The 25,842-nt window shown below is 49.1% G+C and overlaps 1 protein-coding gene across 2 annotated transcripts in view; it reads right to left on the bottom strand.

The window, feature by feature from the left end:
- The window catches only part of TBX21 (T-box transcription factor 21), a 37,585-nt gene extending 27,411 nt beyond the window's left edge, over positions 1-10,174 (bottom strand). For both annotated transcript variants that reach the window (XM_077315010.1, XM_077315009.1), the window contains exon 1: positions 9,118-10,174. In XM_077315010.1, coding sequence (XP_077171125.1) covers positions 9,118-9,737 — 620 coding nt within the window. In that variant the 5' untranslated portion in view covers positions 9,738-10,174. The remainder of the gene's footprint in view (positions 1-9,117) is intronic.
- Between the last annotated feature and the right edge of the window lie 15,668 nt (positions 10,175-25,842).

The raw sequence follows: 25,842 nt of genomic DNA on the forward strand, positions 1-25,842 counted from the left end.
AGTTTGAAATCCATTGGCCTAATGCTAGACAAGAGGATTGCTGTTCATCGATATTCAACCAAAATGTAATTTCCAGCATCCTTTTATCACCTGATGGCCATGGGCCAGCTCAGCGTAGATCAGAAAAAACTCACATTGCAGGTCCATCTGAGGTTTTACAGAAAAATCCAATTTGTTATTAGGGGGGAGGCTAAAAGAACCTGCCACACACCCAAACAGGAGGTTTTGGGTTGTCGTAGTCACTAAAACATGGAGCCCAACTTTAAGGGAGTGGCGTTGGCCATGAATACCGTAATAAGCAGGGGGAGATAAATATAGCCAAACCCCAGGTCCCACCTGTCAGAACTGCACTTCCCCAAGGAAATTAAGCCCAGTTTTTGAGGTTTGAAAAGTCAGAAAGAATGGCAGATCAGCATGTGTTGGGCATTCTTATAGACCACAGTAGGGAGTGGCCTTTTTCGTCATGGCTGCACAGAAATAAAATTCTCCGCACTAGTCTCTCCCCCCTTCCTTAGGGGGTGGCACCAAACCACCCTGAGCAGGGTGAAAGGACTGGAGGTTTCTTTCCTCTGATTTCAGCCCTTGAGGAGGGCGCAGAAAACGAACCGGCTTTAATGCATGTAGACTTCCGGCACATTCGAGGCAGCTCCATTACAGCACTCTCTGTCTGGGTCTTGAGAGGAAAGGAGGATCAGAGGGGAAATGGAGAGAAATCAAGAGGCCACCTTCTGAACGCTGCAAGAAAGACAGCGAGGCCGAGGGGAAGTAAAAAACACAAGGCTATTCCACATGTGTTTGACAGGCAGAGCCAATCGGTGCCTTTTGTACCTGAGAATTTATAAAGTTGGCCCCTGTGTGAGACAGGATGCTGGACTAGATGGACCACTGGTCTGATCCTGCAGGGCTCTTCTGGTGTTCTTCTCTTAAGCTGTTTCAAGTGCCTTGATTTTTTAAAGGAAGTTCAAAAGTGTAAGAAAGAAGCGCGATACAAGAATTGCCCTTTTGAGATATACCGAAATTGTGATGTCACTCTAGGACTTCCCTTGCTCCAAGACTCCATGGTATACCATAGAGTCTGCCCTCTGAAGCTGCCAGTTTTGCAAGGAAGAACTGAAGGCTCCACCTGGTGGTTGGCAATCCTGGAAAAATGTCCCAAGCACCTTGTTCTGCAGTCAGCCGGCCGCTCACACAAGGCACCACCTGCGTTGCACAGGTACAGCTGCTTTCCTTCCTACTGTTGACCTGGGGACATTCCAGGTCGTGGGCAGATGGGGGTGCTTTGTCGACCCACACTCCCCCTCCCCAAAAAGGCCAATTTCTTTCTAATTAGGGTTGCCAAGAAGCCCGAATACGGTTGCCAGCTCTGGTTCATGAAATACCTGGAGATTTAGGGCGTGGAGCCTGAGGAAGGTTTGGGGAAAGGAGGTAATTTCATGTTGGCCACTGGGTAGATTTGTGCTGAGAAGAGGTTCCCCATTCCCCTGTCGGCTATTCTCACTTTGCACAGCATCCAAACGTTCACACCCCCCACTATCTACAGATATCTCCCCAACGGTGCTGCCGTTTTTTGAACAGCAAGTCTGTTTCTCTCTCCTCCAGCTAAACATGGAGGAGGGCAGGGAGCAGTTCCTGTTGGCAGCAGAGGACAGGACCCTCAGAAATGGCTTTAAACCATGCATAGAACGGTACCGGCTAGATATCAGGGGGCAAAATTTCACAGGAGTTCGGCAGTGGAATCCGCAGCTTAAGGAGGTGGGGAGCTCCCCCTCACTGGTGGGTTTCAGGCAGTGGTTGGAGAGATATTTATCCCGGGTGCTTGAGGCCGATTCTGCACTGAGCAGGGGGCTGGACTAGAGTGCCTGTAGGGCCCACTCTATGATCTTATGACTCTCGCTAAGAAACAAAAACCGTGGCTCACAGAATTCTGGCCGACGAACACAAAAGCTCTGGGAGGACGGAGAGCTGGAGAGCACGTTTTGAGAAACTCTGTTAATTTAGAAATGACTAAACTGAGGGACAGCTTTGAACGGACAGGATGAGTTGACTCGCCCTGTGGACTATTTCATACTGGTCTGTGAGTACCTCCTCCCCCCCCCCCACCCCCGTTATTCATCTTATGGCTGAGTTACATCCGGGAGGTATATAATAATATAAAATACGTCACCAGACAGATCCAACGGTTATGCAGACAGACTGGGCAACTCACCTAAAGAGTAATATCTAAATTTTCAATCCATATAATTGAAGCTACACAAAGTACAAAGTACAAAAAGAGCCTCTTGTGGTAAGGCAGCAGATATGCAGTCTGAAAGCTCTGCCCATGAGGCTGGGAGTTCGATCCCGGCAGCCGGCTCAAGGTTGACTCAGCCTTCCATCCTTCCGAGGTCGGTAAAATGAGTACCCAGCTTGCTGGGGGGTAAACGGTAATGACTGGGGAAAGCACTGGCAAACCACCCCGTATTGAGTCTGCCATGAAAACGCTGGAGGGCGTTACCCCAAGGGCCAGACATGACCCGGTGCTTGCACAGGGGATACCTTTAACATTGCCTAAAGTACAAAGAGCTCCATCTGTCACATCTTGCGGGAAAGCATGACACTCATACCCCTGCGACGGAATTCTCTCCACCCTCCATCACACTATCAAATATCAGACTGGGCTTACACATGTAAAATCTTGCAAGGAACTTTATTTATTCATTTTTGCCCTTCCTTTTCCCCCAGTGGAGACCCAGGGTGGCTTGCATCGTTTTTGTCACAACAGCCCTGCAAGGTAGGCAAGGTTGAGAGAGTGTGATGGGTCCAAAGACAGGCAGAAAGCTTCCATGGCATGACTGGTGATTTGAACTTGGATCAGGTGGATTTATTTATCCTCTTCCCCCTGATCCAGAAATAAGGAATAGACCATCACTCTAGGATTGTGTTCCTTCAGGGAGCACTGGAGCAGTTACAACATGAGTATCTGACTACTATGTGGAAGACTCAGGTTCTGTTTCTTGATCATGCCATGGAAGCTCGCTGGGTGATCTTGGGCCAGTCACAATCTCTCAGCCTAACCTACCTTGCAGGGTTGTTGTGAGGATAAAATAGAGGAGAGGAAGAAAAACTGTATTTTCCTACCTGAAGGGGTTTCAAAGTGGCCTGCAATTGCCTACCTGTCCTCTCTGCACAACAGACACTCTGCGAGGTAGGTGAGGCTGAGAGAGCTCTAAGAGAACTGTCAGTGGCCCAAGGTCATCCAGCTGGCTGCTCATGGAGGAGTGAGGAATCAAATCTGGCTCTCTAGATTAGATGCCACCGCTCTGAAACACTACACCAAGTTGGTTCTCATGAGAACAATATAAGCTGCTTTGGTGAGAAATGCAGGGTATCAATGAAATAAATAAATTACCATGTTTTTGCCCAGCCCCCAAAAGAGCAACTGGAAACCTGCTTTTTAAAAAGTGAGCTTTTCACTTTGCCATCCTGGCCCTAGACGGACAGGCATTTCAAGGCTGGCATATCGCTTCAAGCCAAATCTTCCTGGATGGTCCCCCTGCCAGGAGGGCATATGGGTACCAGGTCCATGTTTAGAGGTAAATAACTCAAAAAAGGAGTCTGCAGAGGGATGCGAAACGATGTCACGGAAAGGACCCGTGAATGGAAACCGTGCATCAAAGCATGCGGCGTTTTGACAATGGAATCATTTTACCAGCAAGTTTCATTTCTTCAGGTTTCCTCTGCAAAGAAATATTAGCTTGAGGAAACCAGAAATGAATAAAGTTTCAGACTTACTCCTGCTGACTTACTCCTGCTACTCCACCCCCTTCCAGCCAGCAAATTCCCTCTATGAACAGCCCTCCTCATCAGAAAATGCTTTCTAATATTTAAGTGAAACCACCTTTCCTGTCATTTGAGCCCATGGGTCCTAGTCCTTGTCTCTAAAGGTGCAGTAAACAAGTTGCCCCCCTCTTCCACATGGCTGCCTTTTATGTGGCTAAACACGGCTGTCGTAACACCCCGTGCCCTCCTCTGAGCTACACAGACCCAGCTCTCTCAGGCTCTGCTTGCAAGGCATGGATTCCAATCTTTGGAGATTTTTAAACAGAGGCTAGGTAGCCATCTGATGGGGAGGCTGATTCTGTGAAGGCTCAAGGGAGTGGCAGGTGACGGTGGATGAGCGATAGAGTTGTGAGTGTCCTGCATAGTGCAGGGGGTTGGACTAGATGACCCAGGAGGTACCTTCCAATTCTATGTTTCTATGATTCTATGATTGTCAATCTCCTTCTTCAACTGGACGCAATATTCCAAATGCGGCTGAATCCATGCGGAATAGAGTGGTATTAAGGGAGGGAGGAAAGAAAGAAAGAAAGAAAGAAAGAAAGAAAGAAAGAAAGAAAGAAAGAAAGAAAGAAAGAAAGAAAGAAGGAAAGAAGGAAAGAAGGAAAGAAGGAAAGAAGGAAAGAAGGAAAGAAAGAAGGAAAGAAGGAAGGAAAGAAGGAAAGAAGGAAAAAAGGAAAGAAGGAAAGAAAGAAAGAAGGAAAGAAAGAAAGAAAGAACTTACCCAAGTGAAAATATGCCACATGAATGCATATACAAGAACACTCAATAATTCATATTTGCACCCTTGCTGGGTAGATTAAAAACAAAACATCCAATCCAATCCGTGTTCCAAAAAGCCAAAGGGTGAAATTCAAGGGGATTCTGTGGGTGTCTCTAGGACTGCAAACCTTCCATCCACCCTCATGTGTTAAAATGGCTTCCTTCCGCTTTCAGTTGCTCGGGGGCAATCCACCAACGCCACAACAGAGAGGCTTCTCTGCTGTCCCCCCCCCCCCTTCACCAAGTGTGAAAGGAGCCGCAAACTGGGACCGGGCCAACTCCGGACCCTGGGCCAACTGGGCCCCCACACAAGCCCACGCCCTGCCCTCCTTCTGTTCTTCCTGAAACGTCTGCAAGCAACAATATCTTTCCTTTTCTTTTTGCCATCAAGTCACAGCAGAACTCTGTTGGTATCTTAAAGTTTTCAAGGCAAGAGACTAAGGGAGGTGGCTGGCTGTTGCCTGCCTCTGCGTAGCAACCCCGGACTTTCTTGGTGGTCCCCCACCCGTTTTACTAACCAGGGCTGACCCTGCTTAACTTCCAAGATCTTATTAGAGTGAGCTAGCCTGGGTTACGTAGGTCAGGAAACAAGAACCTCGGGGGGATATGAACGCCACTTTAAAACAAAATCAAAGATGCATCAAACAAGTTCACAGAGTTATCCCATGAGATTAGGACTAGCTCAAAGTCTCCCAGCAAACTTCTTGGCAGGGATTTGAACCCGGGTCTCTCAGATCCTAATCCAGCAAGACATGAGGAAGGGAGGGGGTTCCTGGGGTGGTCCAAGGACTACATCTTGTCTGGCTACATTTTGGCTCAAGGTGTGGTGTGAAGAAAATGTTTGCAGAGAATCACATTTTCGCTGTTTAAGATTTGGGTCAGAACATAAATACCTTTACAGGCACTGAAGCAATTTTGTAGGGGAACTTAGCCAGTTGGAGCTGTCAAGCCCTGACAGCCAGACCTCTGTGTGATGAGCAGACACGAGAACACAGAAGGAGGCCGTTTTGGGTTTCACACTTCTTCATAAGCGGTGCTAAGACAATCTCTGGACAAAACCCAACATCCCCGGATCCGCCAGACACACAACCCCTGACCATCTGAACCCAAACTGAACTCCCTATGGGATTGTGTTAGAAAGTTATTGTTGTAATGTGAATGGTATAATACTGTCGGGCATTTTGGAACCCGCTGTTATGGTTCTTGTTGTTCTGATTGCGATGTCTATCCTTACGTTTTGTGTAAACCTAACTGTAAAGGTAGAGGTATCCCCTGTGCAAGCACCAAGTCATGTCTGACCCTTGGGGTGACGCCCTGTAGCGTTTTCATGGCAGGCTCAATACGGGGTGGTTTGCCAGTGCCTTCCCCAGTCATTACCGTTTACCCCCCAGCAAGCTGGGTAAAGGCTTTCTACCAAATCATCCACTACCCTGTTGCTGATTTACAGCCTACAAACGGGCAAAACCTAACTGAGAGGCTGGCAAATAAATAAATAGATAAACAAGTAAACAAACAAACAAACCAATAGCAACTGGCAAAGGTGGTAGGCCTGGGCATCCAACCAGCTAAAGGCTTTTTGCCAAATCTTCCACTACCCCGTTGCTGATTTACAGCCGACAAAGGGGCAAAATCAGCAACTGCAGGTGTTCATGCCTTCTCCGTGGTGGCCCCCGTCTCGTGGAACAGCCTGCTCAAAGAGGGCTGCTCTCCACAAATTACTCAAAACTGCAATATTCAAGAGAATATTGAACTGCACAGCCAAGAAACTAAACGATTTCCAAAGTGACTTGAACACATTATTCGAGACGGCGTTCTTTGCTCCTGTGCTTGCTGAAACTAGAATGCTGTTGTGGAGTTCTGCATCATTTTGTATGCCCCTTCCGACTTAGGCTTGGCTTCAGCCTTTTTTAGACTTCTGCCTGGTTTTACGGCCCTAACCCTCTGGCATCAAATGTCCCGTCCGTCGATTGTATTGATTCACCCTGCGTGATCTTGCCTTGAGTCCAAGTGGGAAGGGAGGGCTAACAACAATGTTAGTAGATAAAACAAATAAACTACCAAAATTCAGATACAGAAGAGCTGGCCTCTGGAGAGGCGGCATATAATCTTTCTAAATAATAGGTTTTAAATAAGAACAAGATGATTAAATACAGTTTAAGCTGAGTGGCCCTGGGCTAGTCACAGTCCTGTTTTCACACAGAGCAGTTCTCTCAGAGCTCTCTGAGCCCCATCTCTCTCACAAGGCCTCTGCTGTGAGGACTGGATGGGAAGGCGATTGTAAGCAGATTTGTGACTATTGGGTTGTCAAAAGCAAGACATAAAATCTAACTCTTCTTCTTCAAATTGCTTCCTGATACATTCTCTTTCATTCTCTCTGAACAGAAGCATGCATGGATCCAAACGGCCTCCTAAAATAAACAGGCTGCCCTTGATGATTAAAAAATTATCTTCCCCATTAAAATTGGCCTTTCAAAGCTGCTAAAGCTGCCCCTTGCCCAGGTGATGTAGCCTGGGCCAGAAAGGGTGGGAGAGTCCATATCTGAAACCTAATCAGTTGGCATCAGCTAATGAGCTCTTGTTGATTCACCTGCGGATTTAATTCATTTACGTTAACTAACTCTATTAGGGAAATGGAAAGGGGCTCATTATTTTTAAAACCTCGACAAGGAAACCCCACCCATTCTAATCAAGGTAGCTTTTCCATGTGATTATTAGACCTTGTGTAGGTGTATAGAAAGCTTGCTTCAACAACTACCTGGGACAAACACAGACTGTTCAAGAAAACAGGCGTCCCGTGGCCCCTTGAAGATGAATAAATTCATTAAGAGTTATAATGGAATTTCTGGAAACGTCAGAATATAAATGTATCATTCCATCATATGTGGTGGACTTGCCAGAAAACAAGGAAACATTGGATTATGATTCACAATAAGACAGAAAAGATACCGAAAGTTAAATTTGTGCTGGGTCCAAAATGTGTACTATTAAATACGGTACCAAATAATATTAAAATTGGTTAATATATGGGGACAGCTGCTAGGATTCTCTATGCAATGAGATGGGGAAAGGAATCATTACCAGATATTATGGTCTGGACAAACAGATGGATGGAATATGGGACAATGGCAAAACTCACACACTTACTATATATATATACACACACACACATTGATAAAATGCATTCTTGCATGAGTCAGAGCTCACTTCATCAGGCGTATGACATGCAAGGCCTTAGCACTAAACACTCCACATTCGGCGGATGATGAAAAGAGCAGCGGCTCATGAAAGCTTAGGCACGAATCCATTTTGTTAGACTCTAAATTGCAGCTGGGCTCTTGCTTTATTTTCCTGCTACAGGTGCCTACCACCCATCTGGAAGGGTCACCATGTCACCACCCCAAAAGTTACATAGGGCAGAACTGAACTAAGTCACCAAAATGTGATCAGGTTGAATCTGTCTCCCTTCCTTTTGGAACAGTTCTAAAAACATCGGAACTGCCCTCAATGGCGGCGGAAGGTCCCTGTGAGTTACTTGCCCCCCCCATATGTATTCAATTGCAAGCCAAGCTCAGCCCAACTCAACACCAGTGCCAGAGGATTTAGCTTGCTGTACCCTTAGCTTGTGTCTGAGAGAATATCTAAACGCCAAAGCTACCTGTCCCTGCAAGGACATCTTGAAAGGGGAGGAGGGCCTTGAGGCCCTTGAAGCATCCGCAGGCCTCCTGCATGGCAACCATCAGTACATCAGCCTTCTGGACTCGGGGCTCCTTCGGTTTTGTTGTTCTGGCCGGCGGAGACGCCCGAGTTGCCCAGAAGCCGGAATTAAACCTGGGCGCATTGTTTCTTTTAGGAGAACCGAACTGCCTAGACAGGTCGTCTGAAAAGTTACAAGACCCGGTTCCCTTCCAAGCCCTGACTCCCAAGGACTGCCCTCCGGTGATGGAAAGGCAAGGCCAGGGAAGGCATGGCCTCTGAGCATTTGCAGAGGGCACCTGGCACCTTCCAGGGAAGAAGCTGGGGCAATCATGCCACGCAGGCATAAGCAAGTGCGTCTCTACCACATCGTACCCTGCCTGCCCGGGAGGGGCCTCCATGCCTGCCTCATGCAGGGGGATCCCTGGGACCAGGGGTAGTCAACCTGCGGTCCTCCAGATGTCCATGGACTACAATTCCCATGAGCCCCTGCCAGCGTTTGCTGGCAGGGGCTCATGGGAATTGTAGTCCATGGACATCTGGAGGACCGCAGGTTGACTACCCCTGCCTGGGACGACTCGGCCAACCTTATCACCCTTCCCCTGATAGCTGCCTGGAAATCGCTCTCGGGGTCGTGCCCCCCTCCCCCCAACCCCGCTCTCCCTCTGGCCTGCAGGAGAAGATGCTCCAGAGCAGGCGAGTCCCGGAACAGGTGCAGGGAACCGTCCCGCCGGCCAGGCTTCTGCGGGGGTCGCACCCAGGAGGATCTCCCCCTCCCCCCTGGCCGGAGTGTCCCCGGCCCCCCCCCTTGGCCAGCCGCCTCCCGGTGCCCCCGGCGCGGCTCACCTGCCCTGCTTGGTGATGATCATCTCGGTCTGGTGCTTGTGGAACTTGGCCCACAGCGGGTAGTTGTTGAGGACCACCTGGAGCTTCCCGGCCACCTGGTAGCCCGGCATCGGGTAGAGGGGCCCCCGCGGGAACATGTGCGGCACCGGCGGCGGGTAGCAGCCCTCCCCTCCGCCGCCACCGCCTCCATGCGCGCCCGGGTACAGGTCCCCGGGGCTGGCGTAGAGCTCGCCCGGCGAGAGCGCATAGCTGCTGGGGTGGGCCGAGGCAGGGGCCGGGCCAGGCGGGGGCGGCTGGGGGCTGTAGGAGGCGGCGGCCGCGGGCCCCAGGAACCGGCCCGGGGCCGCCGGCGTGGTGGCCCCGAAGCCGCCCGCGACCACCTGCGCGCCGTAGGCCAGCCCCAGGGGGCAGCCCGCCTCCTGCAGGTGAGGCTCCGCGTAGTAGAAGCGCTCCGCGTGGGCACCCAGCTTCAGCTCGCCGCCGTCTTTGGCGCTCGCCGTCCCCGGCAGGTCGGGCGGCTCCTTGGCGAAGTTTTGGCTCTCGGCACCGTTCAGCATGGTGAGGGCAGCGGCGGTCGTGGCGTCGGCGGCTCCTCCGGCCAGGGAGTCCAAAGCGCCCATTGAAGAAAGCCCGCAGGGGAGGAGAAAGGTCGGGAGTTGGCAGCCGAGGGAGGGAGGGGGGCGCAGGGAAAGTGTGGGGCGGGCGGCCAAAGTCCGGAGGGCCCTCCTCAGGGGCTCATCGGGGCCGGAAAAGGAGCCCCCCCCCCAGCCGCCCGGGCGCCGCTCCCTGGACCAGCCGGTCACTTTCGATCGCGACGCTGGTCAATTTCCGCCCTTCACTGCGCCGCGCTAGTCAGTTTCACTCCGAGTTAGTCAGTTTCACTCCGCGTTAGTCAGTTTCAGTGGTCTGGAGCAGCCTCCCATCCCGCGCGGGGAACGAGGGGCTGTTCCGCCCCTGCGGGGTCCGAAGGCGCGGAGGGGTTGGTCTGCTGTTTTCTTTTCTTTTTTCCCTCATTGCCCCACCATCTTCTTTCTTCGCTGGCCCGCCGGCCCGTCCTCGCCGCCGCCGAAAACGGATCTCTAGACTTGCCGCCTATTAAAAGAACTGCGCTCAAGCTCTCGTGTCGGCTTCCCCGCCATTGGCTGGAAGAGTTTGCAAGACACGCCTCTTTTGGCGAGGGCCTCCCCCCCCCCCCCACAAACCAGCCAAGCTTCTCATCGGATTAAGGCAGGGAGATCTCCCCAAAACTCTTTCCCCCCTCCCCAAACTCCCCAAATCACTATTTTTTAAATTAAAAATTTGCTCCACAAAAAGGCCAAAAAGGGAGAGAGATTCCAGTGCGCTTTGGAAACAATTCTGGCAGCTATGAAATACCCCAGGAAATTGTATGCTGCAAATCTGTTAAATCCGAAAAGGCCACAAGAATTCTTTAGGACAAACTTTGAGTCCAGCAGCACCTTTCAAGTCAATATCTGAAGACAGGTGCATGCACCTGAAATACTTTGTTGGTCTTAAAGTGTAGCTGACTCAAACTTTGCTCTGTTGCTTCAGCCCAGCCGTTTTTGGCAGTTTCTCATCTAAGAATTACTGTCGCCTTGCCTATTTAACTTGTATGCAGAGCACATCATGAGAAATGCGGGATTAGAGGAGTCACAAATTGGGATCAAGATTGCAGGGAGAAATATCAACAACCTCAGATATGCAGATGATACCACTCTAATGGCAGAAAGTGAAGAGGAACTAAAGAGCCTGTTGATGCGGGTGAAGGAGGAGAGTGCCAAAGTTGGCTTGAAACTCAACATCAAGAAAACAAAGATCATGGCATCCGGCCCTCTCAATTCCTGGCAAATAGAAGGGGAAGAAATGGAGATAGTGACAGATTTTATTTTCCTGGGCTCCAAGATCACTGCAGATGGGGACTGCAGCAAAGAAATTAAAAGACGCTTGCTCCTGGGGAGGAAAGCTATGGCAAATCTAGACAGCATCCTAAAAAGCAGAGACATCACCCTGCCAACAAAAGTGCGTTTAGTCAAGGCTATGGTCTTCCCAGTTGCAATGTATGGCTGCGAAAGTTGGACCATAAGGAAGGCCGAGCGTCAAAGAATTGAGGCTTTTGAACTCTGGTGCTGGAGAAGACTCTTGCGAGTCCCTTGGACTGCAAGGCGAACAAACCGGTCAGTCCTAGAGGAGATCAGCCCTGACTGCTCTTTAGAAGGCCAGATCCTGAAGATGAAACTCAAATATTTTGGCCACCTCATGAGAAGGAAGGACTCCCTGGAGAAGAGCCTAATGCTGGGAGAGATCGAGGGCAAAAGAAGAAGGGGACGACAGAGAATGAGGTGGATGGATGGAGTCACTGAAGCAGTAGGTGCAAACTTAAATGGACTCCGGGGAATGGTAGAGGACAGGAAGGCCTGGAGGATCATTGTCCATGGGGTCGCGATGGGTCGGACACGACTTCGCACATAACAACAACATCTAAGAATTAACCAGGGCCAACCCTGCTTAGCTTCTGAAAGCTGACAAGATCGTACCTGGCTTGTCCAAGTCAGGTATGGAACAGTGCTGCTTCAATTGGAGGGCAGGGGTTTCTACCTTGAACCCTGTGCCATTTTTTTGACAATCCCTTCATGCAGAAATCTAGCATGTCAGAATGCCAAAATTAGAACGGTGTTCCTGAGATGCTAGTTTTCTGTTGGCAGGGGGTGTTCTCATATCAAACAGCAGTCAATGCCATGAGCCGCAGGCTGCTGGGGCGCAGTGCAAATACAGGACTGCTACCTCAGTGAGGGCTCTGGTGAACATAAGAGAAGCCATGCTGGATCCGGCCAATGGGCCATACAGTTCAACACTGTGTCACACAGTGCCCAAAAAACATCAGGAGGTCCACAGTGGGGCGAGAACTCTAGAAGCCCTCCCACTGTTGCTCCCCCAAGCTTCAGGAACACCGAGCATTGCTGCCCCAGGCAGGGTGTTCCATCTATACCTTGTGGCTAATTGCCACTGATGGACCTCTGCTCCGTGTGTTTGTCCAGTTCCCTCTTGAGGCTGGCTGGCTGGCTTGGCTTGGAGCTGCTACCCCAAGGGTGGCCAAACCGTGGCCCTCCAGACGTCCATGGGCTACAGTTCCCATGAGCTCCTGCCAACGGGCTCGTGGGAATTGTAGTCCGTGGACATCTGGAGAGCTACCGTTTGGCCACCCCTGGAATAAACAAGCAAACCAGAGAATGCATATTTTATTTCTAGGCTTCCCTTTCCTAGTGGATTCAGGGAGTTGTGTTAAACAATCGTAATAAAACGTTTTATACAAATAAATCATAAAAACCACCTCCTTGAAAAAAAATTGTCCCTATGAAGGAGGAGGAGGAGGAGGAGGAGGAGGAGGAGGAGGAGGAGGAAGAAGAAGAAGAAGAAGAAGAGTTGGGTCTTATATGCTGCTTTTATTTATTTATCTTTACATTTCTATCCCGCCGCTCCCACAAGGGCTCACGGAGGTTTACAATATAAAACCCCCAATACATAAAAACCCCAATGCCCAAAACCCCAGTAAAAAAACTCATAAACCACTACCGGGAGGAGTCTCAAAGCAGCTTACATTCACCTTCCCTTTCCTCTCCCCACAACAGACACCCTGTGAGGGAGGTGAGGCTGAGAGATCCCTGAGATTACTGCAGAAGAAGAGTTGATTCTTATATCAGTGCTGTGGCAAGCCCAGGGTCACCCAGCTGGCTGCATGTAGAGGAGCAGGGGATCAAACCCGGCTCGTCAGATTAGAAGTCTGCACTACTAACCACTGCGTTTGCTGGCAGGAGCTCATGGGAATTGTAGTCCATGGACATCTGGGGGACCACAGGTTGATCACCCCTGCAGTATGTGATACAAAATCCCACCAGTTGCCACCGATTCTGCACAACTGAGTGATGCTCAAGCTCCATGGGGGATCCCCGTCCTCTGAACCAGCGGGCAACATGTGCGTGCAAGAGGAATCCATCGCCCCTGTACGGAAGCTGCTCCATAACTTCCTCCCAGCTCTCCTCTAGTCTGTCCAAGGCTTTTATCATCATGGCAATGCACAAGCCACTACCATCAAGCGATCTCGATCAAGAAACAATTGACTAATAAGCCAGATCCAACCCAGAGTCTGTGCAGGGGGGGGGGGCGCCCGTCCCGGACACTTGGCGCTGTATTTTTGAGCAGAACCGCGCTCTTCTCCAATCAAGTTTCGTAACTGCCACCTGGGTTTGAAACGCTGAGCCTAAAACTCCTTGACAGGCACCCTTGAAAGAGTTCAGTGCTTTATTTGGAGGGAGATTTTTTTTTTCTCCCCTTAAAAAGAAATCAGCCACTTGGAGCAAGCAAAGAAAAGGGTCTGTGAGAGGTCAAGGGACGGGGGTATACTGTGACCAAAATATAATTTCTTTTCCGTATATCCTTATTTTAAAAAAAAGAATTCAGCCCATCAACGGCAAGAGGGAGAATCTATATCTATATCTATATCTATATCTATATCTATATCTATATCTATATCTATATCTATATCTATATCTATATCTATATCTATATCTATATCTATATCTATATCTATATCTATATCTATATCTATATCTATATCTATATCTATATCTATCTTGGATTTCAAAGTCAAGTAGGAAATGGGGCTGAAACAATTGTTGGGGAAGGGAGGAGAGAACCGCAGGGTTCTCAGTTCCCCTAACCTGAATTCGCCTGCAAAGTTTCAGATTTGTTGACACGTTCTCCAGCAGTTACAAAGAATGGACGCTGGGATTTTGGGGTGGGGGGAGGGAACCCCCAAACCCCTAGATGCTGTGAGCATCCCCGAATGTCCTTTTGCAAAGACAGAATCACATGTTTGGAATCTGAAACTCCTGTCAGTTTTAAACATTAGCCTGAAAACTGTTCTAGTTCTAGCCGGAGAGCCAAATAATGAACATTTTTAGTATGGTTAAGAATATCAGAAGAGCCTTGCTGGATCGGACCAGCAGTCCATCTAGTCCAGCATCCTGTCTCACACAGAGGCCAACCAGTTCCTCAGGAAGGCCAACACCAGGGCACGGAGGACAAGACCTTCCCTGATAAGAACATCAGAAGAGCCCTGGTGTTCTAGCCGGAGAGCCAAATAATGAACATTTTCAGTATGGTTAAGAATATCAGAAGTGCCCTGCTGGATCAGATCAACTGTCCATCCAGTCCCGCATTCTCCCTCACACAGCAGCCAACCAGTTCCTCAGGAAGGCCAACAAGAGGGCACAGAGGCCGAGGCTTTCCCCTGGTGCTGCTTCCTGGCCCTTAGATTTAGAGTTTTAGTGCCTCTGAATGTGGAGGTTCCCCTCAGCCCCTTATCCTCCATGAATCTACTTCATCCCCTCTTCAAAGAATAAAACAGCGTAAAAAAGAAATGGAAATAAACCAGATCCCAGTAAATGCCAAGCACTAAAAGATTATTAACTCTCCGAGAAGGTAAATTTGGCTTGAATTTTAGTTGCAGCCAGCGCAAACAATGACACATTACAACTAATCAACTATCATAACAAGGAGCGTTAACAGAAAGACCAATTTATCTGTGTCATTGTAAAAAAAAATTGTCCCCATCGAAATTTAGTTATGAATTTAGTCCTTGGTTCCAATGACTGAGGACAACCTAAAACATCATGAGCAAGGGCTTCGACAGCAGGCCCTCCACAAATCCATAAGCGAAGGGCTAAAGGTGTTCAGCAGAGGAATGACCAGAAAGGGCCAAACCCTTCTTTTAAACAGGGCCCTTGAATTTATTTTACAATACTGTTCTAATGTACGTTAGAAAGTGCCGCAGGATTTTCAAGGCAAGCGACAGTCAGAGGTGGCTTGCCTTTACCTGCCTCTGCCCCGTAACCTTGGAATGCCTTAGAGCAGGGGTAGTCAACCGGTGGTCCTCCAGATGTTCATGGACTACAATTCCCATGAGCCCCTGCCAGCGTTTGCTGGCAGGGGCTCATGGGAATTGTAGTCCATGAATCTCTGGAGGACCACAGGTTGACTACCCCTGCCTTAGAGGCCTCCCATCCAAATACTAACCAAGGCTGACCTACTGATGAGGTCTGGGCCAACCAGATCTGAGCACATAGAAAAACAGAAATGGGTAACAAGCATAGAATGTCAGGTGCATTAAGTGCAAATATAGTGCACCTCCCTAACAGAAGTCTTGGGTTAGTGTTACTAACCATTTATTTAGCCCTTTATAACATGTTTATTGATTTATGTCTCCAGGGAGTTTGGCAAGGCGTACGTGTCTTCCCCGCTGGTTTCTCCTCACAACAACCCTGTGAGGTAGGTTAGAGAGAAAGAGACTGAGAGGAGCTGCTGGCACTCGAAAGCTCACGCCTTGAATAAATCTTTGCTGGTCTTAAAGGTGCCACTGGACTCTGGTTTTGTTTTGTTATGGATTATACTGTTGGCATCACCAATTTCGAATGTGGTAACCCAGATGCATTGCATTGGCTATGGCATGCATCCTACTTGCCTTGCTTTGACTTGCTTTCTAGTTTTGCCATGCAAAAAAAAGGCATCGTTTACTGCATGCGTTATACTGCTTGTGTCGTGTTTCGCATCCAGTGTTGTCTCAGGGTTCAGTGTACACAGCCCAGTTTTCTCACAGCGCTTTGCAACACACACGGTTTTTAAATTTGGGAAGCTGCCTGAGGTTTTGGCAAGAAGGGCCCACTATCAATGAAATACGGATGTAAAGACTCAAGACAGCTTTAACGGCATAACGTAAGGATGTAAACGGATAAGTCAGCTTGACACATGACAGCACCTGAGCCTTCGGGGAGGGCGGTATATAAATGTGATAGATAGATAGATAGATAGATAGATAGATAGATAGATAGATAGATAGATAGATAGATAGATAGATAGATAGATAGATAGATAGATAGATAGATAGATGTACTGCTGCAAGGGACTACCCATCAGGAAGTTGTGCATGGGTCTCGCCATCAACTGTGAAGGAACACCCCCCCCCCTGCTCCCAGCCACCAATACCATCCCTTGAGACTCAAGGAACACTGACTTGAGGTCATCGCCCCCGCAGGATTGTGGATTGCCCTGTCAGACAGAGTTTAGGAGCCATTGGAGCCGATTCACAGCTTTGATTGTCTGAAGGTGTTTCTTCTCCGGTTCCCCCTCCTATATGCAAAATTCCTCTTTTCCGGTTTCCTGAAACTCCTACTCGGCCCTGTAAACTTTCAGGCTTGGGGAAGGGGGAAGGGGGAAGGGGGAAGGGGGAGAGATCTCCCCAAACAAGAAAGCGGATGTTGTGTCCTAGGGTGTTAGGCGGGTGGGGTGGGGGGGTGAGATGACAAAAACAGAGAATCAAAGCAAACTGAACTGCAAAACAAAGTCTGGGTAAGGTGGCACATTGAAGGCCAGCGAAGTTTCATTCAGGGTATAAGTATCTGAAGAAATGTGCAGGCACATGAAAGCTTGTACTTGGAATAAAATTACCTTGGCCTTAAAGGTGCCACTGGGTTACAACTTTGTTCTGCTGCTTCAGACCAACACAGTGACCGACCTGAAATGAAAACATCTGAAAGACAGGCAACTTTTTAAAGATCACTGAAAATGCCCCTGTTCTACAAAAAAGTATTTCTTTCTTTCTTTCTTTCTTTCTTTCTTTCTTTCTTTCTTTCTTTCTTTCTTTCTTTCTTTCTTTCTTTCTTTCTTTCTTTCTTTCTTTCTTTCTTTCTTTCCACCACTCTCTCTGCTCAAAGTTGTTTTTAGGATTTTAAAAACAGTACACAAACCTGTGCAACCTCTTTAGCAGAAACAGCGGTGCTGCCACAGGCAGGCCTCTTGCAGACCACCTTCCCCTCTGCGGTCTGTCTCCAGACATGCTGCAGGCAGGGGCTCATGGGAATTGTAGTCCATGAACATCTGGAGAGCCACAGTTCGGCCAGCCTGCCTTAGAGCCTAGACTGACACTTTAACCACTGCACCACCTCGGTACTGCAAAATACTCACGGCTAGATACAGTCCTACTTTGTTTCCTGGACATTAGAAATCACAAACAGGTAAACAAAAGCCCTAGGGCAGGGGGGGGCAAACTGTGGTCCTCCAGATGTCCATGGACTACAAGTCCCATGAACCCCTGCCAGCGCTGGACATCTGGAAGGCTACAGTTTGCCCATCCCTGCCCTAGACCATGTGAAAAATGCCTGAGTCTTGCTTCCAGTATGAACTAAAAACACTTTTTAAAAGAATGATCATGCTCCTTTCCCCTGACATTTCAGGTACCTTTAAGGGAAGAGAAAAATCAAAGCTTCCTTGCTTGTTGTGCAAAGGAAGGGTTATGCAGGGGAAAAGTCATTTAATTTTTGGGACCTCCAATCCATTTCTTGGGAAATGAATCGAGCACTGCCCTGCTAGTTCACAGTCACTTCAAAACTGTTTCCTGGCATGCTGAGAAGGAATTAATTTAAGGAGTCCTTTGAGTTCACAGCACCCACCCACAATATGTCCACTGCCTCTCAGCATGTTTTCAGGCCCAAAATGTCCCTTCTTTGAACCCCACAGTCTCTACTGGGGAAGGGGTAGGCAATTCCATTGTAATCTCAGCCCAGGGTGTGATTGGAAGTCAGAAACACAAACAAGCACCTATCCTCAAAAGAGGCTCTCCGCTGCATCTCTGCATGATTTCCGGCTCAGACCTTGCCTCCTGCCAGCCAGTCAACCTCTACTACTACCTCCGTATAAGGTGCAATTGGATAACAGACCCAAATCAGCTGACCCCAGCATAAAGTCTGTTTAAAAATAATAATAATATTAAATTCAGCAGACCAAAGGGGGTCACAAATAAAGCCAAAAGTCCACACAGGCCAGGACTAAAAAAGGCTTTGGAAAACAAGACTGTATTAAAGTGTTGAATAGCTTGTAAAATGGGTGCCAGGTGGGGAAGGGGCTTAAAAGTCATGGTGCCACGGCAGAAAAGACCTTGCCTCTGGGGGCACAGGCTGGCCATATCAGGCGCTCAGTGGATTGGAAGTTGCTCCTAAATACTGACAGATCCTCGGAAGTCATGGAAGAGCTGCCAGGCGGAAATACTTGCTACGGAAGCTTCAAGGCGTGTGCTGAAACTGTGGGTACGGAACCAGGTCACCCCCCCCAAAAAAAATCCATTTACATGCTCTGCCTCCCCCTACCGAAGCCTGCAGAAGAGTGCTGCATGACTCCCAAAAACTTTGCTAAGGTGTCTCTCACTTTCCATTTCATGCCAGAAGAGAATGTTCCCTCCAGAATTCTTGACTCCTCTCCTATGCCGATAAGAATCTGTTCGTGAGAACTCATTAAGGGGAGGGGGGGTTAGTGTCATAGCACGATGCACCCCGGCGGGAGAAAGCGTTAATTCATTCACGACATTTCTCTTTTTTCTTCGCTATCCCCCCCCCCTGTAAAGGAAAAATAAAAATAAACACCATGAATACCTTGCATAACCCGGCCTCTCAGACAAGACGGAAGGAAATGCAACTCGACAAGGCTCAGTCCGATGGGAGAGCTGAGCTCACTCGGAAGCATCAGCTCGTCTCAGGGGCTACTCTGTGCCCGTTTACACACAGCAAGGGAAGTGGGGTTGGCTACTTTTGTTCCTCCGCCAAGGAGAAACGATGGCCAGGTCTGGCTCGAGGTTTTGGTGAGCCCAGGGGGGCAAAATCACTGTGATTTATTTAATTTATTTTTAAAAATTTATTATTGGGTTTAGATATCGGCCCTGCCTTTGAAAACTCACGAGCGGTCTCTTGACAAAGCTCTCCCATACCTGCGAGCCGAAAGCCGGTACTATATCAATAAAGTTTACGCTACAACTTTTGAGTTGGATGAATATTGAAATATTGGAAACTTGCTAGGATAAGTTTCACAATCATAGGAGGGAACAACCACTGGTGAAAATTCAACACTGAAAAGGGCACAAATCTGGAGTCCGTTTTGGTTGCTTCATTAATCATTAAAATAGAGACAAGACACATTTTGACATTAGATTCAATATCTTATTAAGAAATCTTGTATAAACTAGCGTCAAACCCCGTTCCTAAGAACGGGGCTTGAAAGGGTCCCCTCCAGGACCCTGGCCAGGCAGCTTAAGGTGGCTTTGGGGTGAAGCTCGCAGCCAGATCAAGTGGGGCGGGCAGGGGATGCCAGCTCATTAGCAGGCCCAGGACAGAGCTCCTTAGCAGGCCGTCAGCAGGCCGGGAGGCCCTTGTTAGCAGGCCCAGCCTAGCAGGCCAAGAGGCCCTTGTTAGCAGGCCCTGCTTAGCAGGCCAAGAGGTCCTGCACCATGACCCTTTGCCCAGGGCCCTTTCCCCTTACCTGCTGCTGGCTCCATGCACTAAGGCGCATCTGAGAGCAAAGAGCCTAGAGTCCAGGGACGGAGGGCGGGAGTTGCAGGGGCAGGGCCAATCAGCTTTGCTGGCTGCATCCTGATTGGCCCTATTCCAACTTGGACAGCTGGACACATTCCATCCCACAGGCTGTTTCACAAATATATAGAGAAACCATGGATAAGGATATTATACTGTATACAGAATTTGATAGCCTGGGACAGGTTCTCTCTTTTTTCTGTTAGGGGGTGAGCAAATGGCAAGCCCGCCACTGTTGGAGTGGTGGACAGTGCTGTCCAGTCCCAAGTGAATGATGGCCACCCTGTGGGGCTTTCATAACAAGCGACGTTTGGAGGAGGTCTGTCATTGCCTGTCATGACCCTGGTATTCTCTTGAGGCCCCCCATCCAAATGCTCACCAGGACTGACCAGCTTCGCTTCCAAGATCTGATGAGATCAGGCTAAAGTCCCACATATTTAGAGTATCAGCTTTTGAGATGAAGATGACCAACTTGGTGTCATGGTTGTGCGGTGGCTCCTAATCTGGCAAGCTGGGTTTGATTCCCCGCTTCACACTCAGCCAGCTGGGTGACCTTGGGCTAGTTACAGTCTTGTTAGAGCTGTTCTCTCTGAGCTCTCTGAGTCCCACCCCCCCCTCACAGGGGGTCTGTTGTGGGGAGAGGAAGGGAAGGTGATCAAAAGCCACTTTGAGACTCCAGGCAGTGAAAAGCGAGGGTACAAAAACCAACTCCTCCTTATCTTCCGGTGTTTTTGCTAGCCCATTTTCTGTTTCGATGCCAGAAGGTAAGATCCTGACATGCTGGGGTGGGGAGAGACTTCGGCTACTTGTCATTACTCAGAAGTAGCTGTCGGGAAAGGAAAGGTTGGTGATTGTTGCTTTCAAACAAACAATATTACCGTTGGGGGGGGGGGGAAATCAAGTTTCTCAAGAGAGAGCAGAAATTTGGGGAGAGGATGACGTTTGCGAGAATTATGATCTCCGAGGATGAGATTGGTGGGGAGGGAGGAATGTGCTCTGTATTTGGTTCCCCTGTTAAAACGGGAACAAGCTGACATGCTTCATTTAACCACATCTTGTATTGACTGTGGAGATACGAAACTCAGCTTAAGAGAAGTAGAGAAAGTGGGGGAAGAGCTGGCAGGCTCTTTGTTTTTCTCTTTTTCTTCATTGAATGCCATGTTTCATCATTATGTTTTTTTTGTAAAAAAAATATATATCAAACTAACTATGACTAAATTTAGTCCAAGGGTGGAAAGGGCAGGGGAGATGAACTCCCACGTGGGAGCATTTGCATCAAATTTCACCTAGCCTCATTTTCATTTTTAAGCATTCAGGGGAGGAAAGCAGAAATCACTCACTGGCAAAAGCTATATACTGTGACACTTGGCAACCCCCTTGGGAAAGAACCCACTCTGTGCCCACCCGAAAATAGCGGCTGAGTCATTGTACACTCCACTGCTTACTTGAGATCAGCAGGTGGGAAAGTCTAGCCTGCAGAAATGCAACAAACCAAGTTTCTAGTCCTCGTGATGCTTGCAATCCAAACGTATTTAGAGACAGCTAACTCATCTCTTTCCGCATTAGGAGACAGACCTTGTTTTCGCCTGTTTTGGATTTTCTCTGGATGGTACGATTTGACTCTAGACTTTCCGCATTTGGGCTTTCCTCCCCTCATTTCCCAGGCTGAAATTTGCCATTTATGCTTTTCGCATCTGTGTCGGAGGCAGCCTCCCATCATGTTTTGCTGCTCCCGTCTCCTTTTCCAAAAATGTTTGTTTTGCAAAATGGTGCCTGCTTTCACCTCATTCCATCGTTCTGTGCTCTCAATCACTTCCCTCCTTCTCCCAAGTATGACTTTTTTTTTAAAAGTAGGTTATCATGTTACAGTGCTGTTGCAGCATAACTGCTATTTTTTTACACCTCAAAACAGCATTGTAATGTGATCACACCTTTTTCCCCAATTGAATTTAGAGAAAAGTCCTTTTGCGCAGGTAGTCACGAACAAGAACATTGCTTCGTTACACGTCTAACACCGCTGGGCTCGGTCCCCATCTCAGGGCACAAATGCCAGCCTGACTCCTTCCTTCTTCCCATGGAGGATTCAAGGACTTGCCTGTCTTGATGCCCCAGTTTCCCCAGTGGAGCAAAGAACCGCTCCCCAGCGTTGTTTCAGGGCAGGGAAATGACACGGTGGGGGAGACATAAGGCCCATCACCCCAGCCAATGTGGTCCTGCTCTGAATCAGCTCGAGAAAACATAAGTTTCAACCACCAACTTCCAGCACACGTGAGCTTGACAGGATCCAGGGCTGGCCCACAGACGGCCTTACCAACAGTTTGTCGAGATTCTGTGGCTTGCAAAGGCACTGTAGCATTGCTAGAACAAGAGAGCTGGGCTGCCCCATCTACAGTCAGAATGCCCGCACTGCCATTTTCAATTAAGATTTTTTTCCATCCATCTGAATGGGTTCTGTGCCCATCCCATGCTTGTCACTAACCTGCAGCTGTTTCTTCAGCTTTACCAAGTCAGGGGCTGAGAGGAGCTCCCCAAATCTAGCAGGAAAGGGAAAGAGGGGGTTGCTTGCTTGCAACTCCCATCTGCAGAGCTCCTAGTCATGATATAGACCAGTGGTCCCCAACCTTTTATCACCGGAGACCACTCACCGGGGACCACTCAGCGCCTTTTACTGAGGTCTGGTGGGGGGGTAGTTTACTCGTCTACTCTCAACCACTACCCTAATGCTCTCTGATCGCTATGGTAATGTTTAAACATCCCTTCAAAATAAGAAACAGACACGCCACAACAATGAACATAAGGAATATTTTATTTTCATGGAAATTTTAACTCATGACAGTTAAACTGACAGTTTAACTCATGACAGGGGGGGGAGAAGGTGTCCTTCGGGGCCCACCTCCAATTAGTCGAAGGACCACATGTGGTCCACGGCCCACAGGTTGGGGATCGCTAACATAGACCCTGGCTGAGCAGTTCTCCTTGCAGAGGAAGGTCTTTTGCAGCCATCTGCTGTTGTGGTCTGTGAATGGACTGGAGTAGGGTGGAGTCCACCTTCCAAAGTGTCCATTTTCTCCAGGGCCCAGGTAATGTACTCGCAATGCACTCGTCCAGTTCTGCACAGGAAAATCCAGCTGCAAAAGGATGTCGAAAGCGTATTATCCAATGTGTGCAGAATGGGTCCCAGGAGAACTGATTGAGACCCTGAAGACCAGATATCCTAGCAGGAGATCTCCAGCCACTAGTTGGAGGTTGGCAACCCTAGATGACATTGGTTTTCTGCTTCCATTGGCTGTGGCCACAGAGGTGTTGCCAGCATGGTGTTCCTTGATTGGCGGATGTGGGTGTTGTTGCCATTGTTGGGTTTTACATCCTCCCGCTCTTCATTTTGGAGGGAGGAGCGGTGCATGATGGGAGAATCTTTGTTATGATTCTGTTTGTTCCTGCCAGTCTTGTCAGTTATCTGGATCTCTCAGTCGGTGTGTGTCTCTCCTTCTCTGTGTTTGTGTGTCTGAGGCTTAGTGAGTGTCTCCATGAGTACAGTAACAAAAGAAGCGTGTTTTCCTCGACATTTACTTCAGTCGGTCGGGAGGTGTGAGACTGAGTCTATTTTTGTTTTATTACAACTCGGCCACTCGGAACCAAAAAGAAAAGAGCCTGCCAGCGCTAGGATAGTCCTTCTAATTGTTACTAAGTCGCTTAACAGTTATTCAAAGGAAACAGAATGAATATTTCGAGTAAAGACAAACTGCTGAAATTTAAAACTAACTGATCTAAACAAAACTTCCCCATCTATTCTGCCTGGGATTCTGCAAAGTCTGGAGGCTATCACGCAGATTTTATTCTCATATTAAAAAAGACTATTGGTTTAAATCACACGAAAATCTCACGCCTCTTGGATTTATTATTTATTATTCGCCCTCCTCTGCTGTCTCCAATCCTCCCCCTCCTTCAAGAAAAGATAGAAAGGGGCTCCTGCTGTGTTTGGCTCCCCCCCCCCGCCCCCGCTTTCTGAGCCTCCCTAACCACGTGCAGGGGACAGAAGTAGATCCGAGTTCAAATCGATCTGAATTCAGAAGGATCCACAACGGAATAAACAGTGTAAGTGCAGAAACAGCCCATTGGAAAGAGCTCTTCATCTCATTGAAAAGAAAAGGAGCAAGGCAGGATCGTGTTGGCCTAATGGGAGTTCAATCTGGTCGGGCTTTTGACTTCTCCAGCCCTGGCTCAAGGATTCACTTCATGCAAAGCTCCTGTGCCCTGCAAACCCAACCAGGGAGGGCCCTATGAGAGGGAGCTCTCAAGTTTCCTGGCCTGCATGCGATACAGGCGTGTAGGGAAACCTGCAGGAACTGTTTCCTTCCCTCCTCCCCCCCACCCCCTCCAGATCCACTCCCATCTGCTCGGCGGTATCATGTTCAAGTTGCTTTCCGTGCCGCGGTCCCCTGTGGACTTGCATTTCTGCCTGCAAAGAGTCATTGTACATGCAGCGCAAAATATCCCTGAGCGAGGCAGCTGTTCTCCTGAAAGCCGGCTTAACACAACAGGCCCGGCGCACACCTCCCTCCCCGCCTGAGCGCCACACATGCCAAGACACACACACACACACACACACACACCCCGAGACACAAAGCACCCCATCCCACACGGAGGGCTCTCTGATTAATTAGAAGATTAAGGAAATGACAAAGTGCTTCGTGCCAGGCCTGACATCTCGTGTCAAGCTCACGGTGCGTCTGGTTGTCGGGGTTTGAATGCCACTTCCTGCAAGACGCTTGCCCCCGAGACATTGGCCCTTCTCCTGCCTCCGATGCCAGCTGTCACATCCCGTTAGGAAGGACCACTCTTGGAAACCTGCAAGCCTTCTCCAGGGCCTCCCTCCTTGCCTGTTGGAAAGACTTGCCAAATATCATTTCACCCCCAACACGTTCCAAGATGAGACTCATATGGGACAAAAAGGCTATCAAGGCCACGCGCACACACACACACACACACACACACACACTGCCCCCATGAATCTGCTGGCCACCAAGTCCTCCAAGAACCAATCTGTTCCTCCGTAACCATGCTTGAGCAGAAACTGGGCATAGCAAGGGAAGGGGGTACTGCAACATGGCTGTGAGCCTGGCCAATCTAGACTCTATGATCGGGGAAGCAAGAGTCACGGCATTGCCAAGTCTGGCTGGGAATTTCCTGGAAATTTGGGGGCGGAGCCTGGCAAGGGCAAGATCTAGGGAGAGGAAGGGAGCTCAGTGTGGGCCCAGGGCCACAGAGTCCACCCTCCAAAGCAGGGGTAGTCAAACTGCGGCCCTCCAGATGTCCATGGACTACAATTCCCAGGAGCCCCTGCCAGCGAATGCTCCTACCCCTGCTCCAAAGCATCCCTGTTCTCCAGGGGAACTGATCTCTGTAGTCTGGAGAGGATGTCATTCCAGGGGATCCCCAGGGCCCACCTGGAGGCTGGTAACCCTAGGCCTGCACAGAGGATCCTTACTTCCAGATTTCAGGGCCATTTTCTCGACTGCAAAAACATTGGCCTGGAAGTGAAGCCAGAGCAGGGAGGATAAAGACAAGCAGAGAGATCTGGAATGGGAGAGGTGGGATCTTTGGGGCACAGCTGGGGAAAACCTGAAGCGTCAGGAGGAGAATCTGGATTCTGAGCAGAGAACGTGGAGGTTGTGGACTTTTCAGGCAGCTGGAGTGGCTCTCCATCAAAATGTTGACTGGTCAACCCAGAAAAATACTGGCTGAATGAAAGATTTGCAAATGTTGACGTCCAGGCCAGGTGTCACTTCAGTTTAGTTTTGGGTTGGGAAATTCCTGGAGATTTGGGGGAGGGGCTGGAGCCCAGAGAGGGCGGGGTTTGAGGAGGGGAAGGGACCTCAGCAGGGTATAATGCCAGAGTCCACCCTCCAAAGCAGCCACTGTCTCCAGATTGATCTTGGAGCCTGGATCTTAATGGTAATAGAGGGAGATGTCCAGGTGTCTCAAAAGCACATGTGCTATTTCACAGGGTGGCCGTCCTAATTATGGCTGGGATCTGGGATCGTCTCCAGGGAGACCACTCCACATTTCTTGTTTACAAGTGTGTCTTGTCCTTAAAGGGCCCTTGACCCATCCTATCTGTGCACCAGCCGTTGTGGAGTAATTCAAACCCAAACGGGAAACCAAAGTCAAGGCATTAAAAGGTAAGAGAGCCAGTTTGGTGTTGTGGTTCGGAGTGCGGACTTCTAATCTGGCATGCCAGGTTCGATTCTGCGCTCCCCCACATGCAACCAGCTGGGTGACCTTGGGCTCGCCACAGCACTGATAAAGCTGTTCTGAC

The sequence above is a fragment of the Paroedura picta genome, chromosome 16 (genome assembly GCF_049243985.1).
Source record: "Paroedura picta isolate Pp20150507F chromosome 16, Ppicta_v3.0, whole genome shotgun sequence".
Classification (NCBI taxonomy): domain Eukaryota; kingdom Metazoa; phylum Chordata; class Lepidosauria; order Squamata; family Gekkonidae; genus Paroedura; species Paroedura picta.